General features: G+C 35.2%; 1 protein-coding gene and 1 non-coding gene across 2 annotated transcripts; both read left to right on the top strand.

Moving 5' to 3' along the window:
* Positions 1-7,629: 7,629 nt before the first annotated feature.
* LOC107020351 (histidine kinase 3) lies at positions 7,630-14,041 on the top strand. The gene is made up of 10 exons (XM_015220677.2): positions 7,630-8,663; positions 8,930-9,214; positions 9,369-9,538; positions 9,818-10,030; positions 10,336-10,522; positions 10,608-10,659; positions 10,749-10,978; positions 11,063-11,161; positions 11,934-13,066; positions 13,159-14,041. The coding sequence occupies exons 1-10, from the start codon at positions 8,199-8,201 to the stop codon at positions 13,421-13,423; spliced, it is 3,099 nt and encodes a 1,032-aa protein (XP_015076163.1). The 5' UTR covers positions 7,630-8,198; the 3' UTR covers positions 13,424-14,041.
* A 555-nt stretch (positions 14,042-14,596) lies between these two features.
* On the top strand, positions 14,597-14,678 carry TRNAS-UGA. Its single transcript has one exon. It is a non-coding gene; the product is annotated as a tRNA-Ser (tRNA).
* Positions 14,679-15,403: the final 725 nt, after the last annotated feature.

Consider the following 15,403-nt stretch of genomic DNA (forward strand, 5'->3'; position numbering starts at 1 on the left):
TAACCTAAAAATTCAATGTTAAATCATATAATATACACCTAATAATTAATTACCTATCTCAATATATCAAAATTTAGTATCTTAATTTGATAAATAAAATGAGAACTAATTTCCACCATTACAGATCCTTGCAACGTGACCATTCTTTTTCCTCAAACCATTATGCAAATTGTCCACCCTTTTTTTTCTTCGTTACCACTGCCAATCATTGGCATATGATTGCCAACTGATTGGCATCCCACTATTTTCCCTAACATTGCAGCCATGCAACTTTTCCAATTTCGAATCTTTTCTTCTTCTTTTTTTTTTCTTAAAGAAAATCTTTACTACACTTGGCATGACCTTACTATATACACATTACTAGATTAACAGTAACTTTATGTTTTACTAATAACAAGGATGTCATATGCTTCAACTGTAAAAGCAAAATGACAAAATAACAATTTTCTATTACCACTCATGAAACCAACAATTCATCATTCCCTATCTAATAATTTAATAACAATACTCATATACAAAACGATTTCATGTGAACCCACATGAATGAAAAACTTATCAAAATTTCTTACCTTTAGTGGTCGCCCTTCGTATGATGCCGCCACCAATTTTTCTTTTTACATGCTGATCTCTTGTTTTCTTCCTTTTCTAAATAAGAGTCTATTAACCGTGAAACCCCACTAACCTATTATCTTATTATTTATTTAATAAAAGTTTCATCAATAGGGTACTCATAGTTATCTAATAGTTTAAAAATACCCCCTTAAATTTTCAAAAGGAGTCATACTAGTCGTAGTTCTCAAAATGACCTAGCAGGTCGTTACAGCGGCACATCGATCCAAAATTGTGGAGCGCTAGTCGCTTAGACCTTCATGTCCCACATGATTATCTACAATAGAACTGGTCAATCACCAATTAATCATTGTGTCACGCAAATTATCACACTGTTACCGAGGCAACCTTCCTCTATTCAAGCAGACGTTTAGCCGGCAAGACGCTTATTGGTTCCTGTGGGATGTCAGTTGCTTTTCTGGTGTGCATTTGTAATTTTAAACTTCCAAATCTATCAAACTTGTTTTCTGTAAGGAGTGTCTGCATATAAGAGAACTAGAGCCTAAAATACATTCAATACCACAACAGAGAATCTCACACAAATTAAGAATGTCAGTTCAAATGATTGTGGATCATGTAAAAACACTCCCTTTTACAAATGAATTTGAAGTATGCACACATTAACCCATAGTTTTGCCATGTATGTACATCACAAATGTAAATTGATGAGACTCAAAATCTCCAAGGATTTGGGGGCTCAGCTTAGGCTTAGGAAAAATGTAGGGTATCATTTGATCAAGTGACATTCTTTATTTTCTTCATTCATAGAATCTTTTCCGCACTTTTCAAATTAAAACTTATGGTGCTTATGTTTTGGCTTAAACCTTTTTGTTTCATTGGTGCACAAACTCCCAAACTTAGGTTTCTGCCTACATTTCAACTCATTCACTTTTTTTCTCCATGAAACTTAGGTTTTTACCCTATATTACAAACCATCAGTAACTAAGGAGACATTAAGGGGTCAAGATAGAGAGTTATAAAGGTTAAAGGTATGCAACATTGTGTACAAAAAAGTTGGTTTAGGCTCAATAAGGCTAACTAAGATCACATTATTAGAGGGGGAATTTGGGATGGATTGGCTGGTCAAAAAGGGACCTAGGTTCATCTTTCAAGACAAGTCAAAACTAGAATTTCACCTTAGAACACATTTTATAGCAAGTTCTACACAATATGCACAAAAAAAATGAATCAAATCCTTTCCTCACAAAGCATTACAATCCAACAAACTCTCAAGCTAGTCTCAAAGTCAATTAACTCGAATAACTTTTGATAAACTATATTAGGGAGATCCCGCGTGTAAATTATAAATCCAAATAAAAAATGTACGTACCATGATAAGAGATTGCTTTTCAATTCAATTTTTTCCATTTTTGAAAACATCTTAAAAACTTCTTTTTCCAATAATTTTTTTTTGGTCCCTCTTGCAAGAGGTACGACATAAGACTCGATTTGAAGCTAAAATATAACATTTTCTCTTAATAAAGTTGTATCTTAATCTATCATATAAGAAATATTTTGCTCCTTTGAAAAGAAACACGCCATATAAGAAATGTTTTGAGTTTATGCAACTAACTATTATTCAGAAAGGCGAATTTATTTATGACTAGTAAAATAATAGAGAAGTATATGACTAACCCAACTAACAATTAAGCAAAATATCTCATACACCTAACACGACATAGTTTAACATTCTTAAAGGAAAGGTAAAATCAACTGTCGCATAATAACAAAAATTTAAAATTGAAAATTTAACAATCAAATTAACACACAAATAACCTCAAATTACCCTACTTAAAGTTACATTGTCCCCAATGCCCTTATAATAAATTAGAAAGGGAAAACACATAAATAAATCACTAGACCTCTTCTTTTTCATCACCCGCCTTCATTTCATCTCCTTGCGAGTGGGTTGTGCCATCATGGCTTGTTACATCTTTGTTTTCTTCTCATTAGCTTCCTCTTATGTGATCTCCATACTTCGCATCAAAATGTCTAATAGTCCAATGGTGTTTTTTTTAAGTTTTCATACCTTAACCAACATAAATATTTCATTATTCTGTGTACGAGCTTCCCCTTTAAGTCTCTCTTGTCAGCTTTCAAAATAGTGACAACTCCTTCTACCACATCAGCCCTTTTGCCCAATTATTACTTTTTTCATCGCAGCGATAATCATGCCATGTAAAGATTTCTCAAGGCTTTTCAGTTGATATTCATTGGAATAATTTAGTTCCATTAGTGTGTGGTAGGCACTTTGGTTGGATGATAGTTAAGAAAAAGTTCCTCCTGGAGTAGTGACTTGTCTCATTGTTGCATGTTTTGGTTCTGCGGGAGTTGGTCTATCCGGAGTATCATAAGGAAAATATTGGTCTCCTATTTTATGGTTGTTGATCTTAGGGTCCTTGTAATCCACATAAATCACCCCGATAGCGGGTGAAGCAACAACCAAAGGTAGGTACCTCACATGGAAATGAACACACAATTCACCAACTAGAAATGAGAAGGGCATAGAGAGGGTCTTTTGTCATGCCTTTCTTCGTATTTGTGTCGCACCTATTTCCATAGTTGCTAAACAAGAGATGAATATGTCAGCTTCACTATAGACTCCTTTTTCATTTTTGGAGGGAATGAGACGCACACAAATAAATTTGGCTTTGATCTTCATATCTTGGCGAGATATTTCTCCTTCCACAAATCAATAGCCCAAATTGACTGGCACACAACAATAAAGTTGTCCACCTATAGAAGTTGGCTGCTCTTGGTGGAAATTTTCTCAGCAAATGTAGACCGACTCTTTTCTTATCTTTTTCATCCTAGAAGAGAGGGTTGATTGCCTTTGGTGTGATTTCGATCTCCACGCCCTCACAAGAATCCACGCCCTCACAAGAAGTGAAGTAAGATTTGAAAATATTTCTACTAGTCCAAAAAGGCCCATCAACTCCTGTCTTACTTGACATAAAATTCCATGATCAACTTTGGAAAGAAGACCTCTGGGTTCTTGCAAATGGGCATCCACTTTTTGGTGGTATATTTGTTTCATAATTTTAGGGAATTCCTCCCCCAACCTAGTTATTTGAAGCTCTTTTCCAAAGTGAATGTGCATTTACTTTTGTAGAGAGTATGTTATCTTTCATCCCTCAAATCTAAATTGGGTATACTCCATTTCATTGGCTTTATTGCGAGGAGATTTATCATTTCCCTTACCTTTACTTTTTCCTTTGCCATTGTAAGAAGAGGGTTCGCGGTCCTTCTTCTTTGAGAAGTTGTTGTCTTCAAAAAAGAATACAAGTGAAAAAATAATTTATTATTGAAGTTCCAAGTGAGGTCGACATTTGACTGAAAGGCATTACAAATGTGTTACTTTCTTGAAATACTTCTTCAAAAATCTTGAAACTTACTTTATTCATGAATACAATGCATGTGAATACTATAACAAGGTTTTCAAGTAACCTTATCTAAAAAGGACCATGTGGTAAAATAATCATGAATTATCAACCAAGAATCATCAATGAATATGAAATATAATAGGATCAACAATAAACAATTTGAATTAGAGAGAACTCGAAATCATAAACTCTGGAGTAAAATCTTAGCTTTAATCTTATTAACTCAAACTGTAGATGTAGGGGTGAGATAAAACTAGATTCCCTACTATGATAATATTACATACCCGGAGGAGTAGACAATAAAATAGAATGAGAACTCTACATGGACTTTCTTGAATAAAATTATAAAACCCTAGGTTTATCTCTTTAAGAGACTTTTATGTCTTGAAGTTATTGGAAGAAAATAATAAGGGACACCTGTCATAACCCAAAGTACCCCTTAGGTGTGACATGGAGAATAATATCCCGAGAGGTGCAAAATAAGTCACTCGACATTAGCACGATGTAGTAAATACAATTCAAGAGATATAATCCATATAAGTCACAAATCTACTAATGACAGAAAAGATACTAATATAGCATAAAAGAATACTCAGAACAATGTTTATGTCTAATAATACCTATGCTAATAATAATAAGACTAAGACAAACCCCTAAGTCATCATCAACATCTTAAAACTGAATAGACTAGAAATTGTAAAGCTAATAATGACCTTGCCCTCGAACTATGAATACTTACCAATCAATAGTAGCAGCAGCTGATCAATACACCTAAGTGTGTCAAGGTTGAGGAGCGTCTGATCCTACATTATGAAATAATATAGGAACAAATATGTATTAGTATAATGAATGTACTAAGTAGGGAGAAATATGCACAAACATATATAAAATATTATAATGAATTTGCAACAAGAATATGCAATACGAAGTAAAGACATAGTGAAGTTTTAAAAGCCAATTCATAAAGTGAATACCTGATCAGTGAATCTTAAAATCATAAAGAAAGCTTTCATAAAACCTTTTTGAATAAATGTAATTCATTTGTGCAATATTTTACCGTCGACCAAAAATAAGACCAAGGGAGCTATGACATGGTATTCGGTCTAACCCTCACACCGAAAAGAGAGAGTCTACTTGCACATATAAAACTCCGTGTCATTCATTATTTTTAAAGTGGATTAACAAGCTTAGGTCATTTAAGACATCCTACAAGGGCACGTAATTTGAGACAAAGAGATTACTTCTAAAGACCGGTCTCTACTAATGGGAGAGCCTTCATATCAAAGTTCTCTCAGTGCTAAGTAAAATTCTAATGAAAGTAGTATTAATCATATCAATAATACTTAGAAAGACAAAAATAAGACACTACCAATCCAGTCATAAGTTTGTATTATAAGCTCCTTTCAGAACTATGATTTCATAAATTCATTCATTAAGACACTTACCTATCTAAGCATTCAAATCATGATTTCATTCATACTTTAGAAAACCTTTCACAATTATTGACACATTTTCTGAAAAGCATCCTTTTAGTCACAAATCATTACTTTCATTAAACATGCATATATTCTTAATCATAATTCATAATTTCATAATCATAGTTCATATTCATAAAATAGACATAGTCGTGAGTTAATCATATAAAATCAATTGAAAATAATACAATTGAGTTAAATTACACATGGTAAGATTGAATATGAATAATTGAATCAAAATAAATTGAACTCTTGGAGAATCACATGAAACCCTAAAAGAATTGGGTGAAATTGAATTAGAGATTGACATTCTTTTTGAAACCAATTGATGAAAGGGATCCATTGGTGAATTTTCACATACATTGGATAATCAAAACCCTAGAAAATGGAGGAAGAAACCTTGAAACCCTAGCTGCCTTAAGAGTCCTTGAGAGAAAATTAGAGAAGATGAGTTGCGGCAATTTGAGTGAATGAGAGGGAATAGGCTAAGTTTGAAGAGTAAATTAAGTTACGGGGGCCAAAATGACATAGTTTAGAGGTTTGATGGGTAGAAAACACTAAAATGCCCTTATTAAAGACGGTCGGATTACTCCTACGGTATGAACCTACGGATCATAGGAATTTTTACGGTCCGTCTTAGCCATTTGTAAGGTCAACTATTCAAAACTTTGAACAATTCCTACGATTAGCTTCTACGAGTTGTCAACTTTTCTACGACCTGTAGAAACTAATTTTGAAAAAAAAATCCTTGAAGTCCAACCACTTTTAACGGCACCCTTTTTACAGTCTTAACAACTCATACGACCCGTAAGTCCAAGTCCATTATTTTACCAAGTTTTGAACCATTCCTATGACCCATAGAGGTTTCTACGGTTCGTCCTTTTTATTTGTAAATTATCATCAAAGACTTGTATTTTGGAAACTCTAACTCGGTTTCATGTGAGCCTCCTATGACTTGTAGAGATTTCTACGAACCACATATATTCTTTGACACTTTCTCTAAAACTATTTCCTTTCCAACTCAACTTCCAATTTCTGAGGTGTTACAATACCTTGATGTTACACTTGTAGGGGACTTAAGAGTTGAGTGATGCTTCCTAAAAAGAAATGATCAAAATACCATTAATTAGACCAACTCAGATGCATTTTCACCTTGGAATAAAGAGGTGCATTGTGGGGCTCATTGCAGACACTAGGAGTCACCTTACGAGCCCCATTGCAGACCTGGGGTGATTTTAGCGTCTAAAGTTTGGTTAGGTGGAAGGTGTGACGCAAACCTCAGAGTATTCCATAGTAAAAATGGGCATAAGTTTTTTCTCCCATATCGGATCGACAAATGGTTTGTTATGTTGCAAGCTAGATTCATATACTTTTAAATTATAGATTATGTGCCACATAATCCTTCTTATTATAGAAGATATGACTATTCGGAGTTGACCCTTGTTTGAACTTACATGATAACTTAATCAGTAGGGAAGTGTTGAATTCGACTTAGTACCAGAGGTTCCTTATGATCCTAATTCTCATCTAGTACACTTACCACATTTAGAAATTGACCTTAACCCTAAGGACAATTAGGAAATCATCCGGTGTAGGAGTAGAATTTGCAGTGTGTAACACTATTATTCTCCCAATATTCATTGCGTCTTTGGGCCACATTCCCTTTTCTTCTTCTTTTGCTGACTTAGCTTTTTTTTTTTCCTTCTAACAACGACTATCCATTTGATACGACAACAAGATGAAAGCTAGCATTTATATTGGGGTTACATTTCTCACGTGTTAGTGCTATAATATCCATGACCATATAAGAAAACAAATTTTTGGTGAAAGAATATTTGTTGTTCTCTTACCCTGTTGGTATTAGATGCTATATTGCTCAACATGCAAGGATAATATTGTCCATTAACATTGTATAAACGTACAAAGAATAGAGTTCAACAACTTGGCGTGTAACCATAGGACTTGTCTTGTGTGGATAGATAAGGCGATGTGAACACAATGCTAAGTGGAAGTATGAAAAAGAAAGAAAAATAAAAAGGAAGTTAAAAAAATATAGAGTCATTTTCATGCTGAGTGGAAGTAATACTTTTCTGCCCTTTATTTATTTATTTTTATTTTTTATTATAAGATGAGAATATGTTCATTTAATAATTTCTTTTATTATTTGGATGTAGACATAAATTGGATAGAGAGATAACAGACCATGGCAGCAGACATTTTCTACCACCACCATATTCTTTTCATCTTTGCTTTTACAGATTCTTTATGAGTTTATATGAACCAAAAACTCTTCTTTTTAGTTACATAAAAAAATTTTCTTAATTATTGACAAAAGTTGTGTTACTTGAATAACAATTAGCTTGTAATTTTCATATTAACGACACATCCAAGATTCTTTGTCTGGGGTTGTTTTTTGCTTTATCCTGGTGTAATTACTTTGGAGAATCTTGATTTTGGCCCATTGTTTTTTGAGCTTAACTTGGTAATAATCAAATTTGGAATCTTTGGGATGGGATCCCTTGATTCTTTCTTTGGCTTTTTGCTGTTTCTTATCTTGTTCATGAATTCTGGCATTCCCCTAATTTGAAGGAAGATAGCATCAAATTCTAACTTTTCACCTTCTTTATTCCTCTCATCACATCTTCTTAACTAAAGTTTGAAACTTTTACTGATGTTAGGTTCAGTAGACTGCTGATTCTTGAAAAGGGGTTAGGTGTTTGATGTGTTTTGGATGAGTTTGTTTTATGTTATTGGGTTTGGTTTGAAATTGGGTAGCCTACTTTTGACTCTATGTTGCTGGTTTCTGTCTCTGATTTTTTCCATGAATGGTGAAGTTATGACTAGCAGCAAGACTTTGCTTGGTGATGGAGAGCACATAGTGAAGAAATTGTGGGATTTGAGTGCTAAGATTTATCATTGTTACCCTCAGTATGTTGGAAATAGGAAAGTGGGAAACAAGTGGTGGAGGAAGCTTTTGATAGTATGGTTATTATTTTGGATTGTTGTTTCTTTTTCAGTCTTGTGGTATATGAACTCTAAAGCTGTTGAAAAGAGAAAAGAAACACTTACAAGTATGTGTGATGAAAGAGCTAGGATGTTACAAGATCAGTTTAATGTTAGTATGAACCATGTGCAGGCCATGTCCATTCTCATCTCAACTTTCCACCATGCCAGGAATCCTTCTGCTATTGATCAGGTCAAAAATTACTCATCTTTTCAATGATTTTTCACATATTTATAAATATGCCCTTGAATAATGAACTCTCAAACCATAAATTATTGTGCTTTGTGATGAACCTTTTTTGTACTTTTTATTTTGAAATCCACACTCAACTGTCTAAATTTTTGTTGCTTAATGAAGTCTTCTAGGTATTCTTAGTTTAAGTTGAGCCTAAAGAACCAACTTAATTAGTTATCTTTCTATTTAATTCACTAAAATACCGTAAAACTCTGTCCGTGCAGTGTACTTTTGCAAGCTATACAGAAAGAACAGCATTTGAGAGGCCTCTTACAAGTGGGGTGGCATATGCAGTAAGAGTGCTTCATTCAGAAAGAAAAGAGTTTGAGAAGCGACATGGTTGGAGTATTAAGAGAATGGATACACGTGAACCAACTCCAGTTCACAAAGACAATGAGTATGATAGAGATGGCCTGGAGCCATCTCCAATTCAGGCAGAATATGCCCCTGTTATTTTTGCACAGGATACGATTGCACATGTAATTTCTGTTGATATGCTCTCTGGAAAGGTAACTTCTTTATTTAGGTTCCCAAGTGTTTATTGAATGTACAGTATTAAATAGCTAGATTTCTTGTCATTTTACTTTCTGCTACTCACACACACCGACATACATACAAAGGGAAGTATAGAGCAAGACCCTTACAATTGATTGTGCCTAACAGGAAGATCGCGAGAATGTTTTACGTGCAAGGGAATCAGGAAAGGGTGTCCTCACAGCTCCATTCAGACTACTTAAAACAAATCGCCTTGGGGTGATAAAGACATTTGCAGTTTACAAAACTGATCTTCCTTCTAATGCAACTCCAAATGAAAGGATCCAAGCAACTGACGGGTATGTCATCTGATTTTATGCAATCACTCACTGTGTAATCAACTTTTGGAATATGTTGCCCCTTCATATTGGGAAAAGAATCTCAGAACTGCAAGAGAAAGACAAAAGATAATAAACTTGTTCAACCTTTAAGAATTCACATTCTATGAGTAAGTTAATATTCTGGAATACTTATTAAATAGGAGTTCATGAAGGGGATCATAAACTGATGACTTCTCAAGACCTAAGTATGTTTCCGAATTTCACAACTATTTTGACATTACTTCCCTTTCCAAGCAGGTATCTTGGTGGAGTACTTGACATTGAATCACTTGTAGAGAAGCTTCTTCAGCAACTTGCAAGCAAACAAACTATCCTTGTAAACGTCTATGATACAACTAATATCTCCCACCCTATTAGCATGTATGGTTCAAATGTGTCGGGTGATGGTCTGGAGCATGTCAGTGCCCTCAACTTTGGGGATCCATTTAGAAGGCATGAGATGCGTTGCAGGTGATTATGTGTTTTCATCGTTGGATGTTTTCTGTTTCAACTTCATCTTGTGGCCTAGCTTCCATGTTGCTGATTGTGATATTTTGTTTGATGGAAGCATTTGTGCAGCTATTATTATTTAGTTGAATGAGGTGTCCTTGATTATTATAAAGCAAGCTTACTTACTAATAAAGCGGCAAGAAGCACCTTTTTGTGTATGATCATGTCATTTAGGCTCTCTCTATTCGCTTAACTTGATATCCACACCAAAGATTAGAGAAGTCTCCAGAGAATTGAATCCTTTGGATTGCTATTTGTTTTTGCAGATTCAAACAGAAACCACCGTGGCCTTGGCTAGCCATCACAACAGCGACAGGAATCCTCATAATTGCATTGCTTATAGGGCAAATATTTCATGCAACCATCAACAGAATCGCCAAAGTTGAGGATGATTATCATGAGATGATGATGCTGAAAAAACGTGCAGAGGCTGCAGATGTTGCAAAGTCACAGGTATATACAACTTTTCTTAGTTCGCTTAATACTTTTATTCAACACTTGTTATGGGATATGTTCTAAACTGACCTCTCTCTTGTAGTTTCTTGCTACTGTTTCCCATGAAATCAGGACCCCCATGAATGGTGTTCTTGGTGAGTCTAAAAATATTCATTTTGCTGCATCACTACTCTTAATATATGTCGAGTGATTACGAATAAACATATATACACTTGTTTCACAGGCATGCTTCATATGCTTACGGACACCAATCTAGATGTGACACAACAAGATTATGTCAGCACTGCTCAGGCCAGTGGTAAAGCTTTAGTTTCGCTCATAAATGAGGTTTTGGACCAAGCAAAGATTGAATCTGGTAAGCTTGAGCTCGACGCAGTTTGTTTTGACGTGAGAGATACTCTGGATGAGGTTCTGTCACTCTTTTCGGGGAAATCTCAAGAAAAAGGAGTTGAGGTACTCCACAACTTAGACTTCTCATTTATTATTGTCTTCTGTTTCCTATTGTGTAATCTAATTAACCTTTTCTCTGGAGAGCAGTTGGCAGGTTACATCTCTGATAAGGTTCCTGATGTGCTCATTGGTGACCCTGGACGGTTTCGTCAGATTATCACAAACTTGGTGGGGAACTCTATCAAAGTAAGTTGACTTATCTCTTAGACTTTGGTCCCAGAAAATATAGCAGCGACAAAGAGCTTGAAATTAGCTAGAAGTGAAAGCAGAACGCTACTCTGTAGCCGGGTTTAAACTGGAGTAGATATATAAGTTTGTGCATGTTTGCGCTATGTAATCTAGAATCACTAAATATCCATCAGTTGCTTTCATTATGTAGGAATTAATTGAGAGAGTTTTGTGTTTTTTTCTTTTTTTTGGGGGGAGGAACTAATTAATGCAATTGCGCCAGATTTTGTTGAGTTGTCTATATATATCGCTCACTTTGATGACGATATTTGAGGTCCAGCATCGAGGATAAGTCTATGTATACGTGATATGATTCATTCTAGCCGATCCCAATTCGCTTGGGACTGGGGTGTAATTGTTATTGCTGGGTATAAAGGCATCCAAAGGATTCTCTAAAGGTGTAAGCATACCTAATTTAATTGGTTTTAGCTTACAATTGTTAGATTGTGACATTTGCACCAACTTTTGGTAAACCTACTTTCTCACGTGTAAATGTGCATTCAAGTCTGGAGTGTTGGAGATATCAAGTATGTAAGGCCGTAAGAGTAAGGAGGTTGTCACAGATATGCAATGACTCACGTTGATCTATTAAGGACATGAAAGAGGTTTGGTGATATATAAAATCAAGAATTGCATATATAAGGGGTTAGTTGTGGGTATTCCTCCCACTTAAGGATTTGGTTTGGATGATCTCTTTTCACACTCTCTAAAGTATAATGTTTTTTTGCAGTTCACTGAAAAAGGTCATATATTTGTGACGGTCCATCTCGTCGAGGAAGTGACAGAGTCAGCTGAGGAGTTCAAGGTGAATTCATTGTTTAAGAGCACTTTGAGTGGATCGCCTGTAGCCGATAAGCGACAGAGCTGGAGAAGTTTCATGGGTTTCAATCAAGAAGGATCTTCTTTCACATCTTCCTCGTCGGACCAGATCAATCTAATGGTGTCAGTAGAAGACACTGGTGTTGGAATTCCTTTAGATGCTCAATCTCGTATATTCACCCCCTTCATGCAGGTTGGTCCTTCTATTGCTCGCACCCATGGGGGAACTGGTATTGGACTTAGCATAAGCAAATGTTTGGTACAGCTTATGAAAGGTGAAATTGGATTTGTAAGTTTGCCAAAGATTGGATCCACCTTTACTTTTACTGCTGTTTTCACCAATAGCCGCAATAATTGGAATGAGAAGAAGAGCCAGCAAATAAACAATCAATCGAACTCTATTTCTTCAGATTTCCATGGCTTGAGAGCCTTAATTGTCGACCCAAGAACTGTCCGTGCAAGGGTCTCACAGTATCACATGAAACGACTTGGAGTCCATACTGAAGTGGTCTCAGATTTGAATCGTGGTTTGTCTCATGTAAGAACTGAAAATGGAGTTACGAATATGATCCTCATTGAACAGGAAGTCTGGGATGCTGATTTGGGAAAGTCAAGTCTCTTTGTCAAAAACTTAAGAAAGATCAATGCCAGTAGTTCTCCCAAACTTCTCATATTAGCCAATTCTATAAATTCTAGCCGAGCGGGTGTCTCAGTCAACGGTTTTCCTACTCCATTTATCATCATGAAGCCATTAAGAGCAAGTATGCTTGCTGCATCACTCCAACGTGCCATGGGCGTTGGTAACAAGGGAAATTGTACAAATGGAGAGCTCTCTGGTCTCTCTCTTTCCAAGCTCCTTCAGGGGAGAAAAATTTTGATTGTGGACGACAACAACGTGAACCTTAGAGTAGCTGCTGCTGCACTGAAGAAGTATGGTGCTGATGTTGTCTGCACAGACAGTGGAAAAAAAGCACTCACTTTTTTACAACCACCTCATCAATTTGATGCCTGTTTCATGGATATTCAGATGCCAGAAATGGATGGGTATGTTTCATAAGACAAACTAAATTTTCTACTAGTTTTTGGTAAATTTAGTCGCTCTTAAGCTGACAATAACACTATAAACTAAATGACAGGTTTCAGGCTACAAAAATAATCCGCGAAATGGAATCTGATATCAATAGCCGTATCAAACTTGGGCAACTACCTCCTGAAGCATACGGAAATGTTTCAAGCTGGAAAGTGCCCATTCTGGCCATGACTGCTGACGTAATTCAAGCTACAAATGAACTGTGTCAAAAATGTGGAATGGATGGTTATGTTTCAAAGCCATTTGAGGCTGAGCAGCTTTATGAAGAAGTATCACGCTTTTTCCAGATCAAGCCAACTCAGAATACCTGAAGAGCATTCCTGATGAATTCTTACGATCAACCTCGAGTAGAAATGCCATCGACTTCATGGTGCCTCAAGGTCGTTCACACTTTCTTTTTTTCCAACTGTGAGTTCTCTATGTCCCAAGCACGATTACTTCTGCAAGGTTAGAATACTTGTTCAAAATCTCGGTGTCCACCACTTGGATTCGACTGCATTCTTTTTCAGGGAATGAATCTCTGAAATGTACATAAAACTTGAAGGATTGCCATATTCCATGCTCGAGGAGCGGAGGACGAGTCGGGCTTCTCTCATCAAGAAAGAAATATTACAATCCTTTAGATGCTTTAGGCTTGTTAGGAAGGATGTTGCCTGGAGAGTGGTTATATAGTTTATATAGCAACAAACATTGTTTGTAACAGAAATATGTTGTCATGTATATTCTCAAATCTACATAGGGAATTAGTCATAATAGGTGAAAAAAAAAGTTTTAGTTCAGTCAGTCATAGTTGGCATAAACATAGGGACAGCAAACAGTTGAATTTGCTTTTTTTCCCCCCCCTTTTGTGTATAGTAGAAAAAACAAGTTTGATGTAGGCACATTTTGATATCAAGTATAAAAGTAAGTTACAATTATTTGCATATGTATAGTTTATATGTGAACTTGGTCAATATTTGTGGAGCCAAATTATGACCCATTTTGTACAGTAAATGCAACTTATTTACAGCAAGAGTTTGTTGCCATATGTAGATGGGTCACAAGTGTCCAACAGTCACGCGTTTTAGGTAAGACATGGATTTGCTAACTACTAACTCTACAATTTGCAACCACTTGGGATGTAGGGAACCTGCAGCCGCAACTATTCAATAACTTGCAAACTAAATAATCTTGTATTAGACAAGTTTGATGCGATGAGTTTAACTCAGAAGACAAATTTCTTACTTTTGCTGTCAAGAAATTTTTGAACTTAAAATCTTTAACATGAAAATTCCAAGTCTAAATCATCGGGCCACCACGAAGTATAAAAAGAAGGTTGTACTTCATCCTCTATCAAAGGTGTTTACCGATGGTCGAAAGATTATTTATTATTTATATCTTGACCATGACTAAAACAGGGAAATTGAGTTCCCACATTTTTATAGTGAGTATTATGACATTCAAAAAACTTTCTTAATACTGTTTCCAAGATTTAAATCAGTAAAGTCGATATGTCCGAGTGGTTAAGGAGACAGACTTGAAATCTGTTGGGCTTCGCCCGCGCAGGTTCGAACCCTGCTGTCGACGTTTTTATTTCTTTTTTTTTTCATTAAAGAGAGAATGTCAAAAAAACCTAAACTATACTTTTTTTTTTGAGTTTTATATACCTCTCTCTTTTATATCACTCTCATCATGGTGTGTGTAATATACTCTCTCTTTTATTTTAAAAAAAATTATCATTCACACTCCACATGGCCAAAACAATAAATAAAAAATTATTAGTATTGGTTGAAATTAAAAATTAAAAAATTATTATCAAATAAGTAATGTATTTTATAAAATAAAATGTAAAATATTTTTCTTACCCACGTTCCAGCACTTCATCTCACCGCCCTCTTCCCGCCGGCCATGTTATTATGATTATTTTTTTTGTTTAAATTTCTTTTATAAANCCCCCCCCCCCCCTTCCCTCAAATACTAATTCAGATATTATTTTGTTTTTTTAAAAAAAATAATTCTATCCACCTCATGTAACCTCCACTTTCAATTTTTTCTCATTTTGTGTTAGATATACATATCGATTTTTTTTTTACTTGCCGCCACAAGACTTTTTTCATTTTTCATTTATTTGTGTTATATTCATACACTAGTAGAAAAAAAATCTAAAAATATATGTATATACATATCTAACGCAAAATAAGAAAAATGTAAAAATAAAAATAAAAATTAGGAGTAGACGTTAAAATAGGGTGCGGTAGAATTTTTAATATTTTAAAAATAAAATAATATCAATATTTTTGGGAAGGGGGGGG

Source organism: Solanum pennellii, chromosome 5 (assembly GCF_001406875.1).
Source record: "Solanum pennellii chromosome 5, SPENNV200".
Taxonomy (NCBI): domain Eukaryota; kingdom Viridiplantae; phylum Streptophyta; class Magnoliopsida; order Solanales; family Solanaceae; genus Solanum; species Solanum pennellii.